General features: G+C 47.1%; 7 protein-coding genes across 7 annotated transcripts; 3 read left to right on the forward strand and 4 right to left on the reverse strand.

Moving 5' to 3' along the window:
* Positions 1-65: 65 nt before the first annotated feature.
* On the reverse strand, positions 66-3,194 carry BDCG_01330 (uncharacterized protein). Its single transcript, XM_045416834.1, has 3 exons — positions 2,085-3,194; positions 1,657-1,945; positions 66-1,546 (listed from the first exon to the last, which is right to left on the reverse strand). Exons 1-3 carry the CDS (start codon positions 2,201-2,203, stop codon positions 1,043-1,045), a joined length of 912 nt encoding a protein of 303 aa, XP_045272473.1. The 5' UTR covers positions 2,204-3,194; the 3' UTR covers positions 66-1,042.
* Positions 3,195-7,422: 4,228 nt separating this feature from the next.
* BDCG_01333 (adenosinetriphosphatase) lies at positions 7,423-12,310 on the reverse strand. The gene is made up of 11 exons (XM_045416836.1): positions 11,747-12,310; positions 10,769-11,682; positions 10,385-10,714; positions 10,217-10,325; positions 10,084-10,158; positions 9,967-10,025; positions 9,685-9,905; positions 9,581-9,627; positions 9,406-9,532; positions 8,586-9,338; positions 7,423-8,516 (listed from the first exon to the last, which is right to left on the reverse strand). Exons 1-11 carry the CDS (start codon positions 11,796-11,798, stop codon positions 8,285-8,287), a joined length of 2,919 nt encoding a protein of 972 aa, XP_045272475.1. The 5' UTR covers positions 11,799-12,310; the 3' UTR covers positions 7,423-8,284.
* Positions 7,658-8,722, forward strand: BDCG_01332 (uncharacterized protein). Its single transcript, XM_045416835.1, has one exon. The coding sequence runs from the start codon at positions 7,739-7,741 to the stop codon at positions 8,102-8,104; it is 366 nt and encodes a 121-aa protein (XP_045272474.1). The 5' UTR covers positions 7,658-7,738; the 3' UTR covers positions 8,105-8,722.
* Positions 12,180-16,556, forward strand: BDCG_01334 (DNA repair protein Rad7). Its single transcript, XM_045416837.1, has 6 exons — positions 12,180-12,471; positions 12,540-12,575; positions 12,655-12,682; positions 12,769-13,317; positions 13,394-13,559; positions 13,646-16,556. Coding segments are annotated over exons 1-6 (1,818 nt in total). The 5' UTR covers positions 12,180-12,469; the 3' UTR covers positions 14,683-16,556.
* BDCG_01336 (uncharacterized protein) lies at positions 16,462-16,872 on the reverse strand (the record flags this gene model as incomplete). Its single annotated transcript, XM_045416838.1, has 1 exon — positions 16,462-16,872. One exon carries the CDS (start codon positions 16,870-16,872, stop codon positions 16,462-16,464), a length of 411 nt encoding a protein of 136 aa, XP_045272477.1.
* Positions 16,856-19,088, forward strand: BDCG_01337 (uncharacterized protein). Its single transcript, XM_045416839.1, has one exon. It carries the CDS (start codon positions 17,209-17,211, stop codon positions 18,799-18,801), a length of 1,593 nt encoding a protein of 530 aa, XP_045272478.1. The 5' UTR covers positions 16,856-17,208; the 3' UTR covers positions 18,802-19,088.
* A 1,044-nt stretch (positions 19,089-20,132) lies between these two features.
* BDCG_16319 (uncharacterized protein) lies at positions 20,133-20,378 on the reverse strand (the record flags this gene model as incomplete). The annotated part of the gene is made up of 1 exon (XM_045425570.1): positions 20,133-20,378. One exon carries the CDS (start codon positions 20,376-20,378, stop codon positions 20,133-20,135), a length of 246 nt encoding a protein of 81 aa, XP_045272479.1.
* Between the last annotated feature and the right edge of the window lie 408 nt (positions 20,379-20,786).

Genomic DNA, 20,786 nt, shown 5'->3' on the forward strand with positions numbered 1-20,786 from the left:
CCATACCAAACAAAGTTTTAAGTTTAGGTGCGTTCGCCATTCAGACGGACGAGAAATGGAGGTGATTGGTTGATAGTCTCATAAATTAAATTCATATCTATTCTTTTTATCTATCCTAAATATTCTAGAGAAAATATAGACGTTACACTGATCATACAGTTCACCCAAATTGCCGTGGTACGGAGGCAATATATCCCCCCAAACTACCCCTACTTCCATATTTCCCTCTTTACCGTGTTAGACATTAAAGAAAATCCATATTCCATATCTAGGCTTGATCCCTTCTCCTTCTCCTTGTCCCCATCAGTCCCTTCCTCATCCACGCTCCCCCTCCACCACCCCCAAATCGCCTTGTACCAGAACCAAGTCTCCATCTTGCCCAGTGTCCCCACCAGCCCCAGAACAAAATATCTTCATGCTCCCGCTCAATCCCAGCGCCTCGAAGCTGAGCTTTGGGAATTGCGGGTTGTTGTTGTTTTTGCTGCTGTTACTGTTGTTGCGTTTGACAGCTTGCTCTTGGGCACTTTTTCCCTTCTTGGCATTATCGTGTCGATGATGTTGTTGTTGTCGTTGTTGTTTTTGTGGTCGTTGCTTGTGTTGTTGTTGCTTGGGGCCGGGAGGTTACGCTCCCAGTTGCCTGCTGCTGCAGGGGTAGAGGGGGTGGTTGAGAAGGTGGCCCTCGCTTTGATTGCTTGTGGTGGTGGTATGGATAGGGGGGTGGTGGGAGGGGAGTAGGTTAACGAGAAGAATCCCATTAGGTATTTGTAAAGTTGTCACGAAAGATGATTTTGCAACTGAGCTTCAGCACTAGCTTCCATCGATTCGTATTTAATTGAATGCTGTTGGCTTTCATCTCCAAGTAACGATGTATCATGCCGACCTTTTTACTATTCGATACGCATGGAGAGAGCTGAACCGGTCGTTCGGAGCAATCCGGATGGGGATTAGAGCCCCCGCTCCCTTGGTCTAACATTCCATGGAGGCGTCGTTAGAGCGTTAGCCTCAAATTGTTCGTATCGACCAATAATAGCCTGGTCGGGGTTCAAGTTGACCTGGACGCGCTGGGTTCGAAGCTGAGAGTGTCCAGCGTCATTTCGTCTGGTTTTAGAGAACGCTGAGCGGGCATCCTCGATTCGGGGCTGCGAATAGGCGCATGCGGATGGGAGGAGGGTGCCGTTGTAGAGAAGAGGTGTGTGGAACTCTGCAGGGAGGAGATGAGGCGGTTGAGGATGGAGAACTCGACGCGCAGTTTGAGGCCGTAGACGCACGGCTTGTAGGCGGCTTGGATGTAGAAGTGCTTCGAGTAGGAGAGGCCGAGGAGGGATATGTCGAGGCAGATGACCAAGAGGTTGGTGTAGATGAGGTGGTGCATGACTTGGTAGATGGTGTTATGGCGCTCGCCAAGGGTCCGCAGGTTTTCAAGGCGACGGCGAGTCTCTATAACATACAGGATGGAGATGATTGTTTCCTCGACGAAGAAGATGCTGACTTGGATGCGGTCCCAGACTGCGTTTACGCGTAAAACGGTTGGATTCCCGCCGGCTTGCTGTTTGGTCATAGTTAGCTCGATTTCAATCATTTACCAACGGGTGTTTCAATTGAAGCAAGTGATAGAGAAAAATAGAGTAAGAAAAGAAAAAGAAGAAAAGAACTAACAGCAAAGATTCCAAGAAGCATCGTTGGGATCGAGATAAATATCACAGTAAAGATAATCATGTACAGCACGTATCGAAGATGCTTCCGATTCCAGATGACGAGATGGAGCCGCGAGTAGAGAACCACAGCCTGCGGCACAACCATGAGCCACCAGGTGGCATAGATAAGCGCCATTGCCACCCACATATGCCGCAGCACGCCAAAATCAACCAAGATGATAAGTAGTGATTGGAGGATAACGCCCCAGGAGCAGAGACAGCAGCTCCAGAAGTACAGCCCACGTTTTCGCCTATTGTTTTTTTTGGTACAGTATCAGCACCAGCACCAGCTCAATGTTGATCATTAGACCCAAAAATGGCCTTTTCTTTTCTTTTTCTTTCCCTTTTTTTAATTTTTTAATTTCTTATTTAGAGGCAGCGGGAACGTACTTGAAGATTAAGAACAGTCGGATATTCAATTCCGCACCGATGTACCACGAAATGCCCACGAAGGCCGCCATGGCCATGGCGACCGGCAGGTCCTCTTTGAGTTTGTCTGCGGCATTCATGGCGACGAATAAATGCTCGCTCGCTTTCTGGCAGCCAGAGGAATCAAACAACAAACAAATGGGAGTGGAAAGAAAGCGGTGCGTCAGGCAGTCGGTCGGTCAGTCAATCAGTCAATCAAGTCGAGCGAAGTAAAAAGGGACTGGCAGCTCTTCAATCATGAACATTAGAATTTCAGCTATGTTTCAAATCACATCGAAGATCGCTGCTAAGGATTGCGGGGGAAAAGAAGAGACCCATTCCAAAGGCAAAAAAAGACGAAGAAATAAACGGTTCTCTTCCATGAGATATATAACGCGGGCTCTCACCCAGCTGGGTCGAGTTTTGCTGACACTGGGGCCAAGCGGGTTTCAAGCCATCTTTTCTTACTATTACGCCAAAGCTCGCCAGAATCAGCACGACCTTGTGCAAGCGGAGCCAGAGAGTGGGGGGACTTGTTCCGAGTGTTACCCGACCCGTGTCCAGCGGGTGGGAGGCGTTGGCTTTTTTAGTACTCTGTATTGCAACGGGAGCGGAAAAGGGGCTTCTTAGCCGCTGCTGTGGGTTCAAGTTTCGGGTGGTGGGGGACAAGAGAGGAATTGAGTAAGAGTGGAAATCTGGGGGAATCAGACGGAGCTGGTCTGGAATATTTTAAGCTTTCCACCGTCGAGAGCTGAAGCAGCCTTCTCGTCATCTTTGCTCTCATATATCCCGTGTTTGTATGATGCTTGCTGACGTTGGGGCTAACGTACCGCTGCACCTATTTGGCGTGAGAAGGTACAAAACAGTTAGGCCACTGCGAGCAGGCAAACCCAGAAAGTAAACAAACTTCATATCTTTCCCTAGTTATACTAAATTAGTGTGGTGGTAGTGTGCGATGCGAATCATAAATGCCCAATCATGATCATCCAACCACCTCATCTGGCGTCCAAGGCCACTGCGCAACGACAACAATAACAACAACAACGACAATAATAATGATAATAAAATAATAATAATAATAATAATAATAATAATAATAATAATAATAATAATAATAATAATAATAATAATAATAATACGCAGATGCCCATGCCTGGCGTGACGGGCGCATCTATATGTCCGCTGTTCCGCAGGTTAAAAAAAAAGAGCAGGCAAAAGAAGCTCGACAGAACTTGGAAGTAGGTAGCCATCATGTAAGGGTAAAGAAAGTCACGTGATATCAGAAAGAGAACATGAAACAGAGCTGGATTATGTGCAGTTCTCATCTCCATCTCCTCCTCAATTCCTTGCCTGGAGAATCAAGGCAAGAGATCGATCGGGATATTCGGTGATAAACAATGAAAACCAACACTAACAGTGCCGGGATCCGGGGGTCGGAAACTCTGCCTAGTGTGACATGGGACGAGAGAAAGTTTGAACCCGATAAATAATACGATGATATCGGTAATGCAGGCCAAGAGGCCTGTAACACTGGTGTAATTTAGGGGTCAGCTTAACTACTATGCAGCGTAAACCATAAACCATAGCCATAAGCCATGGCGGGAGGGGGGTGGACAGCCCGCGAATCAACGAATCAAGCGCCCCCCCGCCAGTAGGATTCTTTGGAGGAGGAATTGAAACAATAATGGCTTTCTTTTACCGGTTCAAATAACTAACTACTCCGTACTAGCATGTGCACTGGCATCAGTCTTCTTCTTTTCCTTTCTTTTTCCTATTTTCTTTTTTTCGCCTAATGCGAACTTTATTATCCGAGGAGAGGCGCATCAAATCTCCAAGCCTAGGTATGAACTAGGGGGCGTGCTGTATCTGATCGGTCATTGCGATCGAGTTTGGAGTGGCTGTTTTGTCTCCCGTTTAAGTCTCGTATTATTATAACCAGTCCTTTCTTTCTCACTACTGCACTGCGTCTGCTCCGATGATTCTTCAAAGCTTATGGCGGAACTTGCCCCCACGGCCTCGCTTACAAACATTGCCTGCTCTGCTGCCAAAAAAGGGGCGGAAGAGAACAATAAGGTTTCGAGAAGCTGGAAGCTGAGTGGCACCAGCCACCAGGGACAAGGATTAGAGCTATTTATCATTGATCGATCCTCCTGACTACTGTGTAGTTATGGTATGCCTGCCTTCCATTAGGCGAAATAACCGCTTGCCAAAACAAGAGCAATGTTTTGCTTGCTCAGTTATCCGTTGTTGCTTCAGCTTCGGAGGGGAACAGGTGGATCTAGGTCTCCATCTTCAGAGGCGGGAGAGCGGCGGTTGCGCGGGTGGAAACTTTGGTACCGCCGCCCGGCATGCCGACTGTCAAGAAGAACGCCATATCCTCTTTTTCTTTTTCTATTTCTTTTCTTCTTTCTTCTTTCCTCTTTCTTCTTCCTTCTTCCTTCTTTTCTTCTTTTCTTCTTTTCTTTTTTCTTTTCTCCGGTTCTGGTTTCTTTTTTTGCTAGGAAGGCCTGGTTACGGACGTATCTTTTGAACGGGTTTAAGTTTTCGAAGCCGAACATGGTTGCAAAAAAGAATAGATGATTTGTAAGCTACCACTTACCTTGCAAACCTCTTTTACTTAATACTCTCATACAAGAGTTCACCATCTCAATGTTATTCACCATCAATATGATTATTTTCAAATCTACTTTATCTCTCTCTTCAAAATGGAATAATCAGTTGATACAATGATTTCTGTATATATTTTAATAAAGAATAAGATCTCAGGCTCAATATTAAAATATTCAATCTATTCATTATTCTTACTAAATTATATAAATTTACATAGTAAGATACCTTTTGTCCACTCTAAAGCTTCAAATTTCATGAATTCAAATATCTGATATGTTTTTTAGCTGTACTCTGTACACAGTATCAATTTAACTGCTATAAATACTGTCATGGTTATTAGCTGCCACCCAGACTCTAGCCACTAGGTTAAAAAGATCATAAGACGGCTGGCTCCTTTGCCAGCTGCGCCCACCACCCATCCTTAATAGTGGTGGCTTGCCTGCTCCTGCTCCCGGCGCCCCGGGGCATACCGTTAGAACTGCCTCCCCCTATCATAGGGCACATCCCAAGCCCAGACGCCTAGGCTCCAGGACACGCAGCCCCTAAGGAAGGCAGTCAGTCCAGTGTCCACTAACCAGCCGTAGCATCCCAGAAGCCGCCAAGCTGCCATGCTGCTAAGTCAAGCCACGCCTCGTTAAACCCCAAGGATTCAGGAATGCAACCCTGTCTGTCCTTGTCAGCTGTTGAACCCACAACCTCTGGGCAACTGAAGTCTGCACGAAGCCAGCCGAATTGTCATGATTATAAGCTACCAGGTCTGGGCTCTAACCACTAGGCCAAAAAGACCACCCGTCGGAGTATATAGCGGTGGCTTGCCTGCTCCCGGCGCCCCGCGAGTTGTTGACACCGCTTGGAAAACCAACAACCTCATTGGATTCGTTTAGCAGCATATTGAAACCCGTTTCCTTGGATAAAAGCGACCATTGTACTCTACGGAGTACTCTGGCAGAATTGAGGATGGATGGGTTTCAGAGAAGCGAGATGGCGCCGTATGCGATATTTCCAATAATGATGGCTTGTTGAGCTCTCTCAACCTATGGAATAATTCTCCTAACGGTTGGATTTGAGACGGGCGTTCGCCTAACAATTCCTATCAGAAGATTTCACGGGTTGGTCCTTTCGATGCCGCGGTCTACCCTATACGCGGCGTATATCAAGTTCCACAGAATAATATAATACTATGTAGGTATCATAACCGGGCCCTAGATGATTTGTAAGTTACTGCTCACTTGCAACCTCTGGTTGGACCCTCACATTTGGGAGTCTTGCCATCTCAATATTACTACTCCGTATATCTCATCCCTCGTCGTGCCTTACCGCCTTGATATGGCCAATAGGCAAGCTGAATTACATAGCGACTTCTAGCCAATAAGTAGTCAATAATTGGGCAGAAAAATACGCTATTTGAGGCCTCGCTCCCTGACGAGGGGATACTCACAATATTTAGTCAATTTATCACTCAATGAAGCTATTTGATATACAGATTGATTATATTCTAAATCAACTATTTCTGTAGTTTCTTATAAATTTGATAGTTTATTTTATAAAAGAGTTATTATATTAATTATTTTAATACTACTCTTATATAAAGTTTTGTTCCCTGTGGGCCGACCGTTTCCGCCCGCCGCCACGTGATTCGGTCTCCATCTTTCTTGTATTTACCCGTTGGACCCTTATCTCAGCAAGCTCAGACGCTTCTCCAGATATTCATTGCTGTTTTAACACTGGATTGATGATTATGTCATGAGCTAACCTCAAATAAGCAATAAGCTAACCCAAATAGTAAAATCAGATCATGTGAGTGATGATATCTTGTGAAGCATCTGAGAAGAAACAGTTCCTGATTATTAACAATATGAAAAGGATTTGCTCAGTACTCTGAGTATAGAAGAGAATTTCAACTTAACTTCATAAATTCATCATTTCTATATTATCTTGAAACCTTAGAATAACAATGTTCTCATGATGTATCTGATTTTTATATTCATATCTCAAGTTCTTAGAATAGAAGTATCATCTCAAAGTTAATCAGTGTGTTTTTGAACACAGGAATTTTAATTCAATTTCTCATATAAAAAAAAGCTCTTAGAAATTCTGAGATCAAAAAATATGATTATTTTCAAGAGTATACATCTATCTTAAATATAGATTTTTTTAAAATATTAAAGAAATATTTCTATTCTTCTTCTCTTTAGTCATAAGCTAAGGTGATTTTCAAATCTTAAAGATATATGAATATATAGTAATAGAAAGTCAAAGTTGAAGAATCTGAAAAATCCTTGTAAATCTTGAAAATCTTCATTGAAGATAGAATCATTTCTTCTCAGACCCTCTGGTGAGGATTGCTCTGAGCACATGACTTGTATCAAAAGTAGGTTAGTGTCATGCCGGATTAACTAGTTAATAATAATGCTGCAACCCGTTCAAACCGAGCCAGAGAGTCTGAGCCCGCTGAGATAATTGGACCCCTCCATATGATATATGATGGTGAATGGAAGTTGCTGAAGATAAGATGAGAGGAATCAGTGTCCAGCACAATAAATTTCCAAGGATGGCCGCTCTATACATTCCAATGGGAAGGGAGCGATAAGTAACGGGCTTTTTCTGTTCCTCCCCCCCCCTACAACCTAATATATATATATATATATGCCAATTGCACGCTATTTTAAGAATTAAGGAGACAGGCTGTATAAGACAAAAACTTTTGCGGTGGTGAATGAAACCTGCATGGAGAGTAAATCAATGGCTAGAAAGATATATACGTATAAAAAAAGGATTTCTACCCCAGAATCTGTCTGGTATGTAACTATCGCAGTTGCAAAATTGGATGCCGAGTTCAACAGCTCCTTCAGCCTCGACCTTGAAGATCGCGGCTCACTTTGACATATAGACATCTTTCCGTATTAGTTTAGTCTGGTGCTGATAAAAATTTCCCCAGATGACTTCCGGAGGGAGTTCTACATAAATAAATTAAATGATCAATAAATAAATAACTAGGCAGAGAGAAAGCCAAAAGAACATCCATCATGCTCAACCCCCTCCCTTCCCACCACACCCTCCTCCTAATCGACAACCAGTCCGCCTTCCAAAGCACGCCAACCTCCGTCCACCGGTCCCGCGCCAACCCCCAACCAGGAGAAAAAAGCCTTACAGTCCTCCTCACCGCCTTCCGCACCACACGCGCAAAACAAGACTCGAACTCACATAACCCCGCTACTAGCCATTTACAGCAACAGCATCGCCGTGCCAAACCAGTCGCAATAGCAAGCACGCCTCATGATGACGATGAACCCGTGCTGTGGAAACATGTCAACTCCGCCTTCATCGGCATGGAGCTAGAAAGCCATGCTGCGCGCGAGGATTCGCAAAGCAGCTTGCTATTGCCCGCGTGATGTTGGAGAACTGCAATGTAATAACGAATGAATGGGCTGAATACCCTAACAATGGTATAGCTAGCTAAATGCAAATCAAGAAAAGAAAGATCAAGGTTACTTTGAACATATATCCATCCCAAACTACCTCATTCCAATAACACCATGGTTTAAACGCAGCGCAGAATTGGGGTATACCATTCAAGTTCCCCGGAACAGGAACTGCATATCCTCCGGCGTCAACTTCTCCAGCGCCTCGCTTTGGTCCTTATTAATCGTACCCCGAATCATATTGGCTTTCTTTTCCTGGAGTAGGACCATGCGCGATTCCACTGAATCCTCGATGCAGAGCCGGGTTATCACACACGGCCGCCGCTGGCCGATCCGGTGACATCGATCTGCGCTCTGCCATTCTGCAGCTGGGTTCCACCATCTAGAGAAAAGGGAGAATTTGTTAGCAAAGGCAGCGTACTAATATCGGGGTGCGACGGGAAATACATACGGGTCAACAATGAAGACTCTCGATGCTTCTGTAAGGTTCAACGCGACGCCTCCGGCTTTAAGAGAAACGAGGAACACCTCAACATCGACATTATTCATGAAATGCTCGATGGATTTCTGGCGCTGGGCTGGCGTCATACTTCCGTCTAGCATGACCGTGTTAAACCCCACCCGCCGCAGACGCCACTCAACCAGCTGGAGCATGGACGTAAACTGAGAGAAGACAATAGACTTGTGCGTCTGTTTCTTGCTGCGGAGCTTGAAGAGATCGTAGACCAGCATTTCGATCTTCGTCGATGACGTCCAGTTTTCCATTTTGATGCGGTTGATTATGGAGTTTTTCTTGACCTGATCCTCCTCTTGTTCAATATCAGGCTGCTCGAAGTCGATAGAAAGCGGGATATGACAGCGTGGACAGTCGGGTTCTCGTCCATCTTCAAAGGAGCGAATGTAGTCCTTGGCACATTGTCGGCAGAATTCATGGCGACAACGAGACCGTATTGGTTCTTCCGCCGGTTCATCGCAGATGCCGCAAACAAGGACGTTTTGACCACCTTCAGCATGTTTCTTCAAAATCAGGTCGGGGTGATTTGCAACTTGGCGCATCTGCATGATGAGACCGAAAATATTCGCGTAGTTGTTGAGCATAACGCCTCGACTGACGTATGTGTCAAATTGCCGAACAGTATTCGTCATAATGCTAGAGGAAAAGTCGCGTTCGATTTCTCCAAAGAATTCGTTATGAAGGATAACCCTTAAATTATGCACATGTTAGCGACCGGTTGTAGGTATAATTAAGATTGGCTCCGTTATTATCATACCGCTTGGGTGGGAGCTCCATCGAGGCTGTATGATCTTGTTTAACTCGACGGAGCATAATCCTGTCGGTTATGAATCTCAATTTTTCAAGGCCAGCCTTCCGATCTGCGGGATGTCTTGACTCGGTGACTTGAAGTATGTTAGCCAGTACCTTCTCCAAGGATCGAAATAACCTACTTGGATTGAGAATTTCCTGGTTGAAGATGGAAACATGACTGAAGCCACTGCGAGATGTTAGAATTCCGAACATGCTTATGATGAAAGGGTTTGGAGTAAAGTACCTATGGCGACAATGTGTACATCTCTTTTCTGCATCTTGGGACCAATGCAATTCCTGACATGGACACATCTTGCAAAAGTAGCATGCAAATGGCTTGACTTCCAAGAACCGCAGAAGTGAGAAGAACTCTCCAATTCGATTCTGAACTGGAGTACCAGAAAGGCACCATTTGTAGGTTGACTTCAATGCAAAACAAGCTCTTGCTACACTAGTGGTACGTTGCTTGGGGTAAAGTTAGCGGGTCATAAGACTCGAGATATCTTATTACAAGGAGACTCCTTACCTTAATACTATGAGCTTCATCGAGAATCAGGCGATGATAGTGAATAGAATGAATGACACCTAAACCTGTAAGGATGTGTACTCCGATGAGAAGATTCAGGGGCTTCAGAGCACATACTATCTTCCTTCACGAGACCATCGTTTCTCTTCCATCCTTTTACCTCCTTTCGGTGCATGGACTCAAGCCCAGCATCTTATCAAAAATAATCAGCAACGAAAAGAAATCCTTGCAGGTGATGAACAGCGCTTACATGATATCATGATCACGTCGTAGGCCATCAGCTCCTTTGCTGAAAGATTTTTGACCTTCGAGTTAGAACCGTGGTGGATAAGTACTTTCAATTTACCATCCGTGTATTGCTAGAGCAAAGCCCAACGTTAGCAGGGATCGGGCAAGGGGTCTGGAGGTTTAAACGTACTTCGATCTCCGACTGCCATTGCATCAGAGCAACCGGGGGCACGATGACCAACGAAGGCTTGCCAACAGGGTAGTCAGACATCAACAGGGAGACTGCTTGGATTGTTTTTCCCATTCCCATCTCATCGCCGAGGAGCCCGCCCTTCCACTGTGACTTTTCTTGCTGTATCATCCAATTCAAGCCTTCCAGCTGAAACGATTTCAAGTTTCGAGAAATGCCGGATGGCTGTGCGGCTGGAGTAGGAGTTATCAAAGGGGCACTTTTAAGATCGTCCCACATCGTTTGGATAATTGGATGCTGTTGCTCGAGTTTCCTTCGTTCCCTGAGAGCCTATATCTTGGTCAGCTTGGAAACGAGACTCCATGTGGGAAGGTAACTCCTTACTCGTGGAGTTAATCGCGCTTCTTCAGCGTTCCGCGGCCGAATCAGAACGCGGCGATGCCTTGGAGCTATAACTACACGTCGTAGGGGTCTGGTGGTCCTACGGGCGGAATCCCCATCACTGGAGTCTTCGTCACTGGAATCTTCGTCACTTAAAGCACTTTCAATTTCAGAGTCACTGATATCTGGACTGGCTAGATCAGAATCTAGTTCCGACAGAGAAGATTCTTCACTGTCAGGGATAGTGTCGCTCCGTATTGCGCTACTCATATTCGCATGAACGTGGTTCGAGGCCAGCGTAAGAGGTCGCTGAGTAGCCCTTCCTCGAGTTAAACGGGTAGCGTTTAATCTTGGCCGCAAAGTTTGGTTACTATCGAGGGAGTATGTCGGTTCGTCCAAGTTAGAGTCACCGTACTCTTCCGCTTGAAGGGCACGAGCGAGGGCTTCATCTGCGCTTTCGTCGGGTGAAGCATCTGTACTTGTAGAATTGGGAGCACCTTTTGCACCCCCTGAGCCTCTCATCAAACCAAATGCACTTGACCGCAGTTGTTGAAAACGGGCTGTTGCGTTCACACGTCTTTTGATAGGGTTGATAGGCTCTGCTGGGGTAACATTTGCGGTTGTCGCAGGAGTAGAGTCTCCGGTTGTGGTGCTCGTTCCACCTGCATCCGTTGAGGATGAAGGGGAGCCAAATGAGGGCTTATGTCCTATCGAGACTGCAACCATGACCGCTGGCCTGCTGGTATTATCGTTGGTTCGATCATGATCTGATACTTTCGCTCGCTTGCGAGGGGCTTTCAGGAGTTCGTTAATGGAGTCGTCACTCTCGCTAGCAGCGGAGTCCGCAACAGAGAGGTTCAAGGAGGATCGACTTTGTTGGCTTGGGCCTCTTTTTCTCAATGAGGTTGAGTATTTATCTAATAACATTGCCAGATGATTAGCTGTGCACATATCGTGAAAAAGTCAAAAACTTGAACTCACTTGTAGCCAGGCCTAAGGGCATGCCCCCCTTAGGCGGACGGTCGTTGGCCATGACGTCCACCAACAGGTCCACAGAATTAAGGATGAGGCTGAATTGTCAATGTGAAGCCGAGACTGCTTCGAAGGCTCGGTGTACCGCGGAGGTCTGTAAACTGAAAGCGTTCGAGTATGGATGAAAATCTCCACTTCTGCAGTGCAAGGTGAATAAAGGGGAAACGACTGGCTTCAACCGCTGAGAAATCTATCCACCTTCTCAATAACAACACGACCTTGTGTTAATCAGGCTCGTCTCCGTGGTGGTGTTCTTGGCTCACGCTCACCCCTTGAAATCTGACAGACGAAGGTTTGGCAAGCCTCCTGTCTACAAAGTTGGCCAGAATGGAAGCTTGCTCCACTGGCAAGACCTGGTTCGTTCTCCTCCCGTCCGCAACAACCTGAATACGAACTATCCAATGACTCACCGTACCGGCGCCAGCGACTCTCCTTCTAATTGCACTAGACAGATAGATCTAGCACAAAAAAGGAGCGTAAATAGACCAATTTGAGACACCGTGGCTGCCTGAATTCGTTCCCGAAGCAACGCGTTGTGGTCGAGGAACACGAGGCACGAAGTCACGTGCAGGGAGTATTTCAATTAAACCCCTTTCAGACAGGGGCAGACACCGACCTGACGACAGGAGACTTAGAACAGCAAATACTGGATATTAATCACCGGTTTTCAACATGTATGTGACTCCTCTGACTGGTGATGTGCTTAATGAGATCACTGGTAATGGTTGCTAACAGCTTGAAGGGCGCGAAGACCACAACGTTCAAATATCCGGGGGCCGTAAGTGGTTACAATAGACTCCTTGACCCGACCAGCACCCGGAGCCAATTAATTACTAACTTCACCGTTTCTTATGAAGACATTCTGCCTTGACAGATTTCCTAGCGGTATGTTCTACCCATATCTGATTGTATCTGTTTCTAGACATGTACTGTACTTGGAAGACAGGTTAGCTGATTTTCCCCTACCATAGTCCAACAATATCTCTGCGGCAGAAATCCGCAATAACTACGAGCAGCGCCTGAGGGAAGCCCGCCAACAAGATGAACAGCAAACAAATGACACTGGAGACAACAATAACAACAGCCAGGCAGGTGCCGAGCAAGATGAAGAAATGCCCGATGTTCCCGTGGAGAGCGCAAAGACAAGGAAACGCAAGTCACAGGCCACGCTTAAGGCTATGAACGCCGCGAAGCAGAAGAAAGCGCAAGGCATGCGAAATGACGATGCAAGAATCTTCAATTCCATGGTCAGCGGGAGGAAATCGGGTAACGCGCTTCCTGGCCAACTTGAGAACTGCGAGTATTGCAAAAGTCGCTTCACCGTTACTACATATTCTAAAGCAGGCGCAAAGGGTGGTCTTCTCTGCGCCCCTTGTTCGAAACGGGAGGATCTCCGGGACCAGCAAAGCAGAAAGACCCTTGCTAATAAGAATAAACGGGGCCGACGTCAAAATGTTAGCAAGATCCTGGATGGTATTGTACAGCTTGGCGCTCCGAGCCTTGTTGAGGCTTGCATTAAGGTATGCTGGTGCACCATTTTTTTCTCCGTGTTTCTTGCCACAGGGCTGGTAGATTGATTTATGTGGTACCATATAGCAAGTTGCCAATCACATCGAAGATATCGAGGAGTTTGGTGACCTCCCTCCTGATCTTGTCTTGAGGCTTAGCCACATTTTGTCCAAACGACGGGCATTGACTTCTTTAACGGTTGACCTGTTCCTCCGAGGTGACGTCACTGTCATTGATATATATGACTCTGGCAGTACGTTTTCTCCTATAATTAAGAGTATAAGGAGTGAAAAGAAAAGAAAAGAAAGAGTATAGAAAACTTAGCTAACAGGGCCACAGAACTGGAAGAGAATGATTTTCAAAAGATATTCGCTACCATGCCATTCCTCGAAAGGGTCAATCTTCGCTTTGCTGGTCAATTAAAAGATAAACAGCTCGAGTACATGATGGGCCACAATAAAAACGTCAAACATATCCATCTTGACGCATCCAACCTCATCTCAAATGAAGGCTGGCAGAAATTGTTCAAAGCATATGGCTCGAAACTTGAAAGCCTCAAATTATCCAACTTGGACTACTCGTTGGATGACGAGTCGATAGCTGTGATGGTTGAACATTGTACGAACTTACGCCGCCTGAAGCTAAAAACCTGTTGGCTGCTGGGCAACGATGCGCTCAGCTCAATCTCAAAACTCCCGAAATTAGAGCACTTATCCTTGGAATTGCTCAAAGAGACATCCTCCGAAGCACTGCTGGTGGTAGTCGACAAACTCGGGCCTAATCTGAAGACCTTATCGCTCAGCGGCTTCAAAAACGCCGACGACACCGTTTTGGACATGATTCATCAACGCTGCAAGAGGCTTTCAAAACTGCGCTTCGCGGACAACTGCATCTGCACCGATGCAGCCTACGCTCGCCTCTTCACGGATTGGGATAACCCGCCTCTCACCAACGTGGATCTTTCCAGCACTCGTGATGTGGATAACAAGAATCCCGACGGCCCCGAAACCCCCATCGGCCTAGCCTCGGCTGGCTTTCAAGCGCTCATGGACCACTCCGGGAAATTCCTCGAAAAGCTCAACATCTGTTCCTGCCGACACATTTCGCACGAGTCAATGTCTGCCGTCTTCGACGCAACTCATAACAAATACCCCTGTTTGAAAGAGTTCGACATGTCGTTCCACACGTCTGCGGATGATTTTCTTGTTCTTTCCATCTTCAAGTCCTGTCCTGCCCTAAGGAAGGTTATTGCGTTTGCTTGCTTTGGCATTCGAGACGTTAGAATTCCGCCTGGCGTGGCGCTTATTGGGGGGTTGAATGCGCACCATACAGCGCTGCAGCAAGATAGTATGAAGGTTATTGACCAAATGTTTTGAAGATATGCTAGCGTGTAAGTGCGTGCATTCGATCTACCTGCGCTGCCTAGTATTCGGTATGAGCTATGTTTCGAGGTTGTGTATTCTGGAATACCTAGTGATGAATCAATGTATCGTCCGAAGCTGCTAGGATTCTTATGATATTCTTTTACATTGAAATAAGCCAGAGAAGGTCTTCCGAGCCTCTCCTCTCGCAGGTTTTTCCCATTTCCTTGTTCTTTTTCTATCCTCATTCTACCAAGTTTAATACTTTTGATACCCAACCCTACGTTCAGATGCTTGCCGGGAAAACGTTGCTTGTCCTTTAGTGTTATCGCCAGAAGTGACCTTGTCCATTCATACCATTCACTTCTGGTATAGCCTAGAGTGTGGTAGCTATCAGTGTCTTGAGACCATGCAATCGCGCTGCGGCGTTATACGGTATCCCTTGCAAGTAGACCCCACCTGGCTGTATACCTTTCCCATTTCCTGCATTGGGGATGATGAGGCGCGTAAGACTGCATCTCAGCCGAGTAAAAGCCAGACATATAGATATAAGCTTTGTACCATCCATCTCTCAAACGAAGGCGGGATTGTTGTGAAGGCCTGATAAGGGGAGTGGACGCTCCATCCTTCTCGAGGCAGATGGGGATCGTTGGCGACTATCCGAGCATGTATAGCGACTGACCCTCGCCCTTTTGTGGGATGGATGTGTCCTATGCTATCCCACTCCACATGGGCCTAACTTTGCCTGTATCAATCCCACTGCGCGTCCCCTATCCCATCGCAGCCTATCTCACTATCCCTTCGTTCTCTCTAGGCTATACCTATCGCCTGCTCATTCATCGACAGCTCAGATCGCTGCTTCCCTAAGTACGCCGGTGGTGGTTTTCCAGCAACACGCCGCGACAACCTCAAGGGTAAGCCCGTCAAAACTGCCTACTATATCGGGTGTTATTAGATAGCCGCGAAAGATCGTATATACAACTCTTGGAGAGGCACCCTCTATTCAATCCCACCATTAATGGACGCAAAAATACCGTCCGTCGTCTCTCCGCTCTCTTCGAACAGCCATACGCAGGTCAAAATGACTGGCATCAGCACGAAATACGATCGCCAGCTCGCTGACAGCGACTCTTTCACTAGCTACGACTTCCTATAGCGCCTAGAAACCCAAATGCCCCAATATCGAGCCGTGCACGGCTACCCGGGGTTCTACAACCAGACGTATGGGTGCAGACGAAGCGGGCTTCTTCACCAGGATGTCTCGACGTTGACCATAGCGACACGACACGGTCTACCTACTCTGCTAGTTACAGCATCTACTCCTGCTACCTGAGCGTCGATGTCTTGCCTTACTTGGGCTATCTGGGTGCGATATCTGGGGCTGTGGCCTTCATTGGAGCGGTTGAGATGGCTCTTTTTTTTTTGTATAGGATATGGCGCTCTTTCGATGAAAACAGCTCTAGCAGGAGTTAATATAGCATGATATACTACACTACACTACTCTACTCGTTTCTACTGATAATATATCCCTCCTACTCCCCGCCCATCGTTCATTTCCTCGTTCCGTCTGCCCATTCTCTCATCTCTCGCGATCTCATTTCCTACTATACCAACCTGTGTTGCCCGCCAGGGGCCCTCGGAGTGTGCACTCTGCCACAGGAACAAAAATGTCGACATTTCTGTCGGGGGCAATCTGATTGCCACCCATCTGGCAGTACGTTCCCTGAACCGTCCAGGGAACTGGAGGAAATAAGAAACCTGACAGCTATACATGCCCGAACTGGCTAGATAGTCTTAAACACTCTCCTGCATATCATCGGCCTTGTATATCCCGATTAGGGGAGCGGCGACTGCATATTCCTCGATAGAAACGTACTTCGCAAGGCTAAATACAACATGCTTCGGGTTTGCTCCAGAAGGGGAATGAGCTGTCCAGCAGGATCCAGTCGTTGCTCCTTTCCCTGCGAGAATTCGTAGGGGGAAACAGAATAAAGTTGCCCAAAACTCGGTAACTTTAAGGGGAAGCTTTCGGAGCCCAACGGCTTCCCCAGACGCCATCAAGCTTAAATCTATATAGAACTCTCCTCGACATTTAATTTTTGCGTCATTCCAATGGTAAGTCATGGAGCCCTGGGGCAATAGACTCCACGGCGGGCTATATAAATGCTCTCCCGGCTGCTCGTCTGCTCCCTCTTCTTCTTCCATCTTACAACCCACTCCATATATTCTGCTTTAAGCTTCTTGCTTCTTGTCCTGCTGAGACATAAGTTTTGATCAGATAAGCTTTCCTTCCACCAGCCTACATACAAACCAGCCTGCTCATAGAACTGAACTGCCTGCTTGCCATAAAAAAATAAATAAAAAGAAGCTTTGCTACTTCACAACAAGACAATCTCCCCAACCAGGCCTCAAGAGCATTTAAGGCTACTCCACGAATCGGCTATCCACAAACATTTTGAAAGTGAACTCTGAAAGCACCGTCAGCATCCACTATCCACTGTACACTTCAGTACAGCAATAAAAAACATCCAAGTCGGAAACATGGCCACCATGCCAAACCTCGGCTTGTTCGCGCGCTTGCCCTACGAGCTGCGCGAGAAGATCTGGGCTGAACTGGTCCCAACCCCTGCTCAAGACATGAGCAACTCCAATACCGATCTCAGCATCCTCCGTGCAAGCCACTTCTTGCACGACGAGATCGATGAGGTGATCCACCGACGCGGTACGCTGGAGTTCGATATCGACCCAGTCTACCGCCCCACTGCCGATCTCTGCACCGTCTCCTTCAGACGCAAACATCGGCTCCTCGACCATGGTGGAGCGGACTGCCCAAGCCCGCCTGTGTCTTGGACCCTGAAGAGCGTCGCCAGCGCCAAAACGCGCGGTTTCGGCAGCATGGCATTCCACAAGTTCGACCAAGTGATCGTCAACATCCCTTCGCCGGACCCGAACGACGTGGGCGAGCTCTTCTGCCTGTGGCAGAAAGTACGCAACCTCGTCAGCCTGTTCCGCGGCGGCACGCAGATCAAGAGTCTGCTCATCCGCCTGCTGGAGCGCGAGAGTGACGGCCAGAACTGGATCGATACGCTCGATTGGCCGAGCACGGCTTACACTCCTGCGCCTGCCCGCTCCACCTGTCAACATGACTATGACGTCCCCATCCTCCCCTTCTGCACGCTGCCCAACCTCAAGGCTCTGCGCGTCGAGACCTACTCTGAGGAATTCACGGAGTTGATGGACTGGTACGTCATCGACGGGTTGATCAAGCTGGTTCGCGATAGCAACCGCGAGCGCGAGCGCGAGCGCGAGAGCGCCAACGCAGGCGGCAACGCCGAAGCCAAACCCAAAGCCAAGTCCCTCAAAGACAAATTCAAAGTCAAAGGCAAAGGCAGAGCCAGCGACAAATCAAGACTATCCGCTCGCGCCGACCTGGAGCGCAGAAACGCGTTTGAATATTACTGGATGCACTCGCTGCTCTGGACGTACGCGGACGGCAGCAGGACGGCAGACCTCATGCGGCGCGAGACGCTGCGCGAATGGGCCCGCGATGGCTGCAAGTCCGTCTTCGAGAAGGAAATCTGCCGCATCATCCAGGAGTACCCCGAGTTCCTGAACCGGCAGAGCTCGAACGTCCTGCGCGACATGCACTATGTGGGTGTCTGCTTGAACGCGGCGGCGAGGCGACGCCGGTTGGAATATGACGCTGTCTCCGCATTTGCCTGTGCCCCTGCGCCTACCCCCGCCTCTACTCCTGCCTCTACCTCTGGCTCCATCTCCGGCTTTACCGCTCGCTCTACCTCTGGCTCTCTCTCCGCCTCCACCTTTCCATCGGATGAGAACAAGCCCATGACCGCCGCCGAGATCGAAAAGCAAAGCGAAGAAGACTGGGACACACTCCTCCCCGCGGGGCTTCCGGTGCTCGAGACGGGTGAGTTCGGAATGGCGGTCGGGCATCTGATCACGGACCCGGTGTATTATGACAGCGTCCGCGAGGACAGAGACAAATACGAACCGTTTGACCGCCTAGTGCGGAAATGGGGGCTGCGGTTCAGGCGCTCGCTGTGGTGGCATTTGAAGAGGAGGATTCACCAGAAGCTTGGGATTCCGATGATGATTGACGGGTACTATCGTTGAATTTTGCCTGTGGATGAGTGAGATTGTACTTTGTGAAATCATGTGTGAGATGAGATGAGTATGAGATCTGTGTTTGTATGTTTGTATGTTCGTCCTCATGTATGCATGTATGCCCATCTGTGATGCTATGTTTATGTTATGTTGTTAGCCTGTTACTTACTTCCTCATGGAATTTCATCATCATTGATGTATAACTAAGAATTGTTTTTTTTTTTCTGATCCACTTTCCAATAAGAAATCTGTGTTTCCTGTTTCAAACAATTCCTTCTTCTCCAATCAATCAATAAATGTAGCGTTATATTTCATCAAAATATCAACGACCATCCCTCTTCTTTTCAAACATCACTCTCTTGAATGTAAGAAAGAATCCTGATTGATAACTAAGAAATTCAATATTATTAGTACTTCCATCCATCAATAATCAATATAGCCCTTCTGTTCCTTACCCTGCTCTTCACTCCATGTATGAGAGACTCGAATATATAAAATAAATTGCAATCGCGATTGATGATCTATATGCCACAAAATTTTTGGCCATTCTCTCAATGTCAGAGGACAGAATACCTTAATATGAGTGCTCGGCCAATCAGTTAGATTCTTAGTTGCCCAGAATATCACCACTGAGAGGTGCCTAATTTTAAAGCGTAGTGGTCAGTCATCTGTTTTCTCATTTTTTTTTTTTTTTTTTTTTTTTTTTTTTTTTTTTTTTTTTTTTCCCGGAGGACACCACTACCCCCGAATCCTCGCATCTAGCGCTTCCTGGGGACTTGAGACACCATCGGAGTCAATCACCCTTTGTCCTCTTCAATCTGTGCAGTAATTGTTTCAATGAACAATAAAAAAGTTTTCTTGGTCATCGATTCTTTGGTGATTCAACTCAAGTGTGCTTGCCAGCTAAATGTGTCGACATCGGGGTTCTTGTTTCTCAAGCATGAGGTCCTGTTACTTTTTCCTACCCAGGGCCCCCTCGCCGTGAGCGCTTGTTTCCCTATCTTGTTAGTCTCTAGTCTTGCCGCAGGGTGTTAATTCTAGATATCCTAGACAACCAGCCAACAATGCCAGAAGCGGATGATGGAATATGTTCATCGCCTTGTTCACCTTCAGTACCTGGACCACGGGGCAATCCAGATTGTGCAGTACATCTAGTACCAGCATCCCATGGAGGGCTTCAGTGATCAAGTGTGCACGGCTAGATGTCGTTGTGCTTTGCTAGTATTTCTTCATGGATGCTTCTCATCAGTTCAGGACATTTGTTGGGAAGCTGGAGTATTACGTAGGCGATCAAGCTGTCTTTCAGCCACCTGCTCTTTCTTACCCTCTCTCACTTCTACTCATATAGCTCCTATCTGCATGACATATTCCGAGAACGCAGTAAATTCTTCTGGATACTGTTCCACGATTCTTGGTATCCAGGTATTGCGCCAATCCCCATTATAATGAGACGGGTATAGAGCCTTGCAATACTCCCAATAGTCGGGATACCATCCACTGTTGAGTTGAGTACCGCCCATGACACGCGGCGGATCTGTGCGGGAAATTATGATGTTGCCGCGGTGCAAGTCTCCGTAAGTGAGCATGATTGTTCCACCATCAGGCAAAACTCTCGATAGGGGTCATTGTATTTCAATTAACCGGGGAGTTTCTGTTGAGGCAGTGTGGTGTGGAAAACCAGTCATGAACAGCCCAGCTGATGGCATCGCCTCAAAGACACAGTCAAGTAAAAGTCGACCAGTAATGGATCCAACAACTTTTTGTCAGTAAACAAAGGCAAATTGGGTGATATAGATTTCCTGGCATCCAACACATGCCAATGAATGAATGAGTCTGAAGGGCCTGGCTGAAGCTGCCGCAGCACCGCAATGATCGCCTTCAGTTGAGCACAAATCAATGTTTCCCCTTGGTCACTGGATGATCCCATCGATCATGCAAGGTTTCTCCGTGAATAAGCTCCATGTAAATAAGCACGCGACCCTCTTCCACTCTCT

This window comes from Blastomyces dermatitidis (genome assembly GCF_000003525.1).
Source record: "Blastomyces dermatitidis ER-3 genomic scaffold supercont1.1, whole genome shotgun sequence".
NCBI lineage: Eukaryota > Fungi > Ascomycota > Eurotiomycetes > Onygenales > Ajellomycetaceae > Blastomyces > Blastomyces dermatitidis.

Coding starts and splice junctions, on each gene's coding strand:
- BDCG_01330 (XM_045416834.1), bottom strand. CDS start 2,203: ATGAATGCCGCAGACAAACTCAAAGAGGACCTGCCGGTCGCCATGGCC. Junction 1,946..2,084: donor CGACTGTTCTTAATCTTCAA/GTACGTTCCCGC, acceptor AAAAAACAATAG/GCGAAAACGTGGGCTGTACT. Junction 1,547..1,656: donor TGCTTCTTGGAATCTTTGCT/GTTAGTTCTTTT, acceptor ATGACCAAACAG/CAAGCCGGCGGGAATCCAAC.
- BDCG_01332 (XM_045416835.1), top strand. CDS start 7,739: ATGCTCAACCCCCTCCCTTCCCACCACACCCTCCTCCTAATCGACAAC.
- BDCG_01333 (XM_045416836.1), bottom strand. CDS start 11,798: ATGGCCAACGACCGTCCGCCTAAGGGGGGCATGCCCTTAGGCCTGGCT. Junction 11,683..11,746: donor GCCCTTAGGCCTGGCTACAA/GTGAGTTCAAGT, acceptor CAATGTTATTAG/ATAAATACTCAACCTCATTG. Junction 9,906..9,966: donor ATGAAGCTCATAGTATTAAG/GTAAGGAGTCTC, acceptor CTTTACCCCAAG/CAACGTACCACTAGTGTAGC.
- BDCG_01334 (XM_045416837.1), top strand. Junction 12,576..12,654: donor CGTTCAAATATCCGGGGGCC/GTAAGTGGTTAC, acceptor TTTCTTATGAAG/ACATTCTGCCTTGACAGATT. Junction 13,560..13,645: donor TGATATATATGACTCTGGCA/GTACGTTTTCTC, acceptor ACAGGGCCACAG/AACTGGAAGAGAATGATTTT.
- BDCG_01337 (XM_045416839.1), top strand. CDS start 17,209: ATGGCCACCATGCCAAACCTCGGCTTGTTCGCGCGCTTGCCCTACGAG.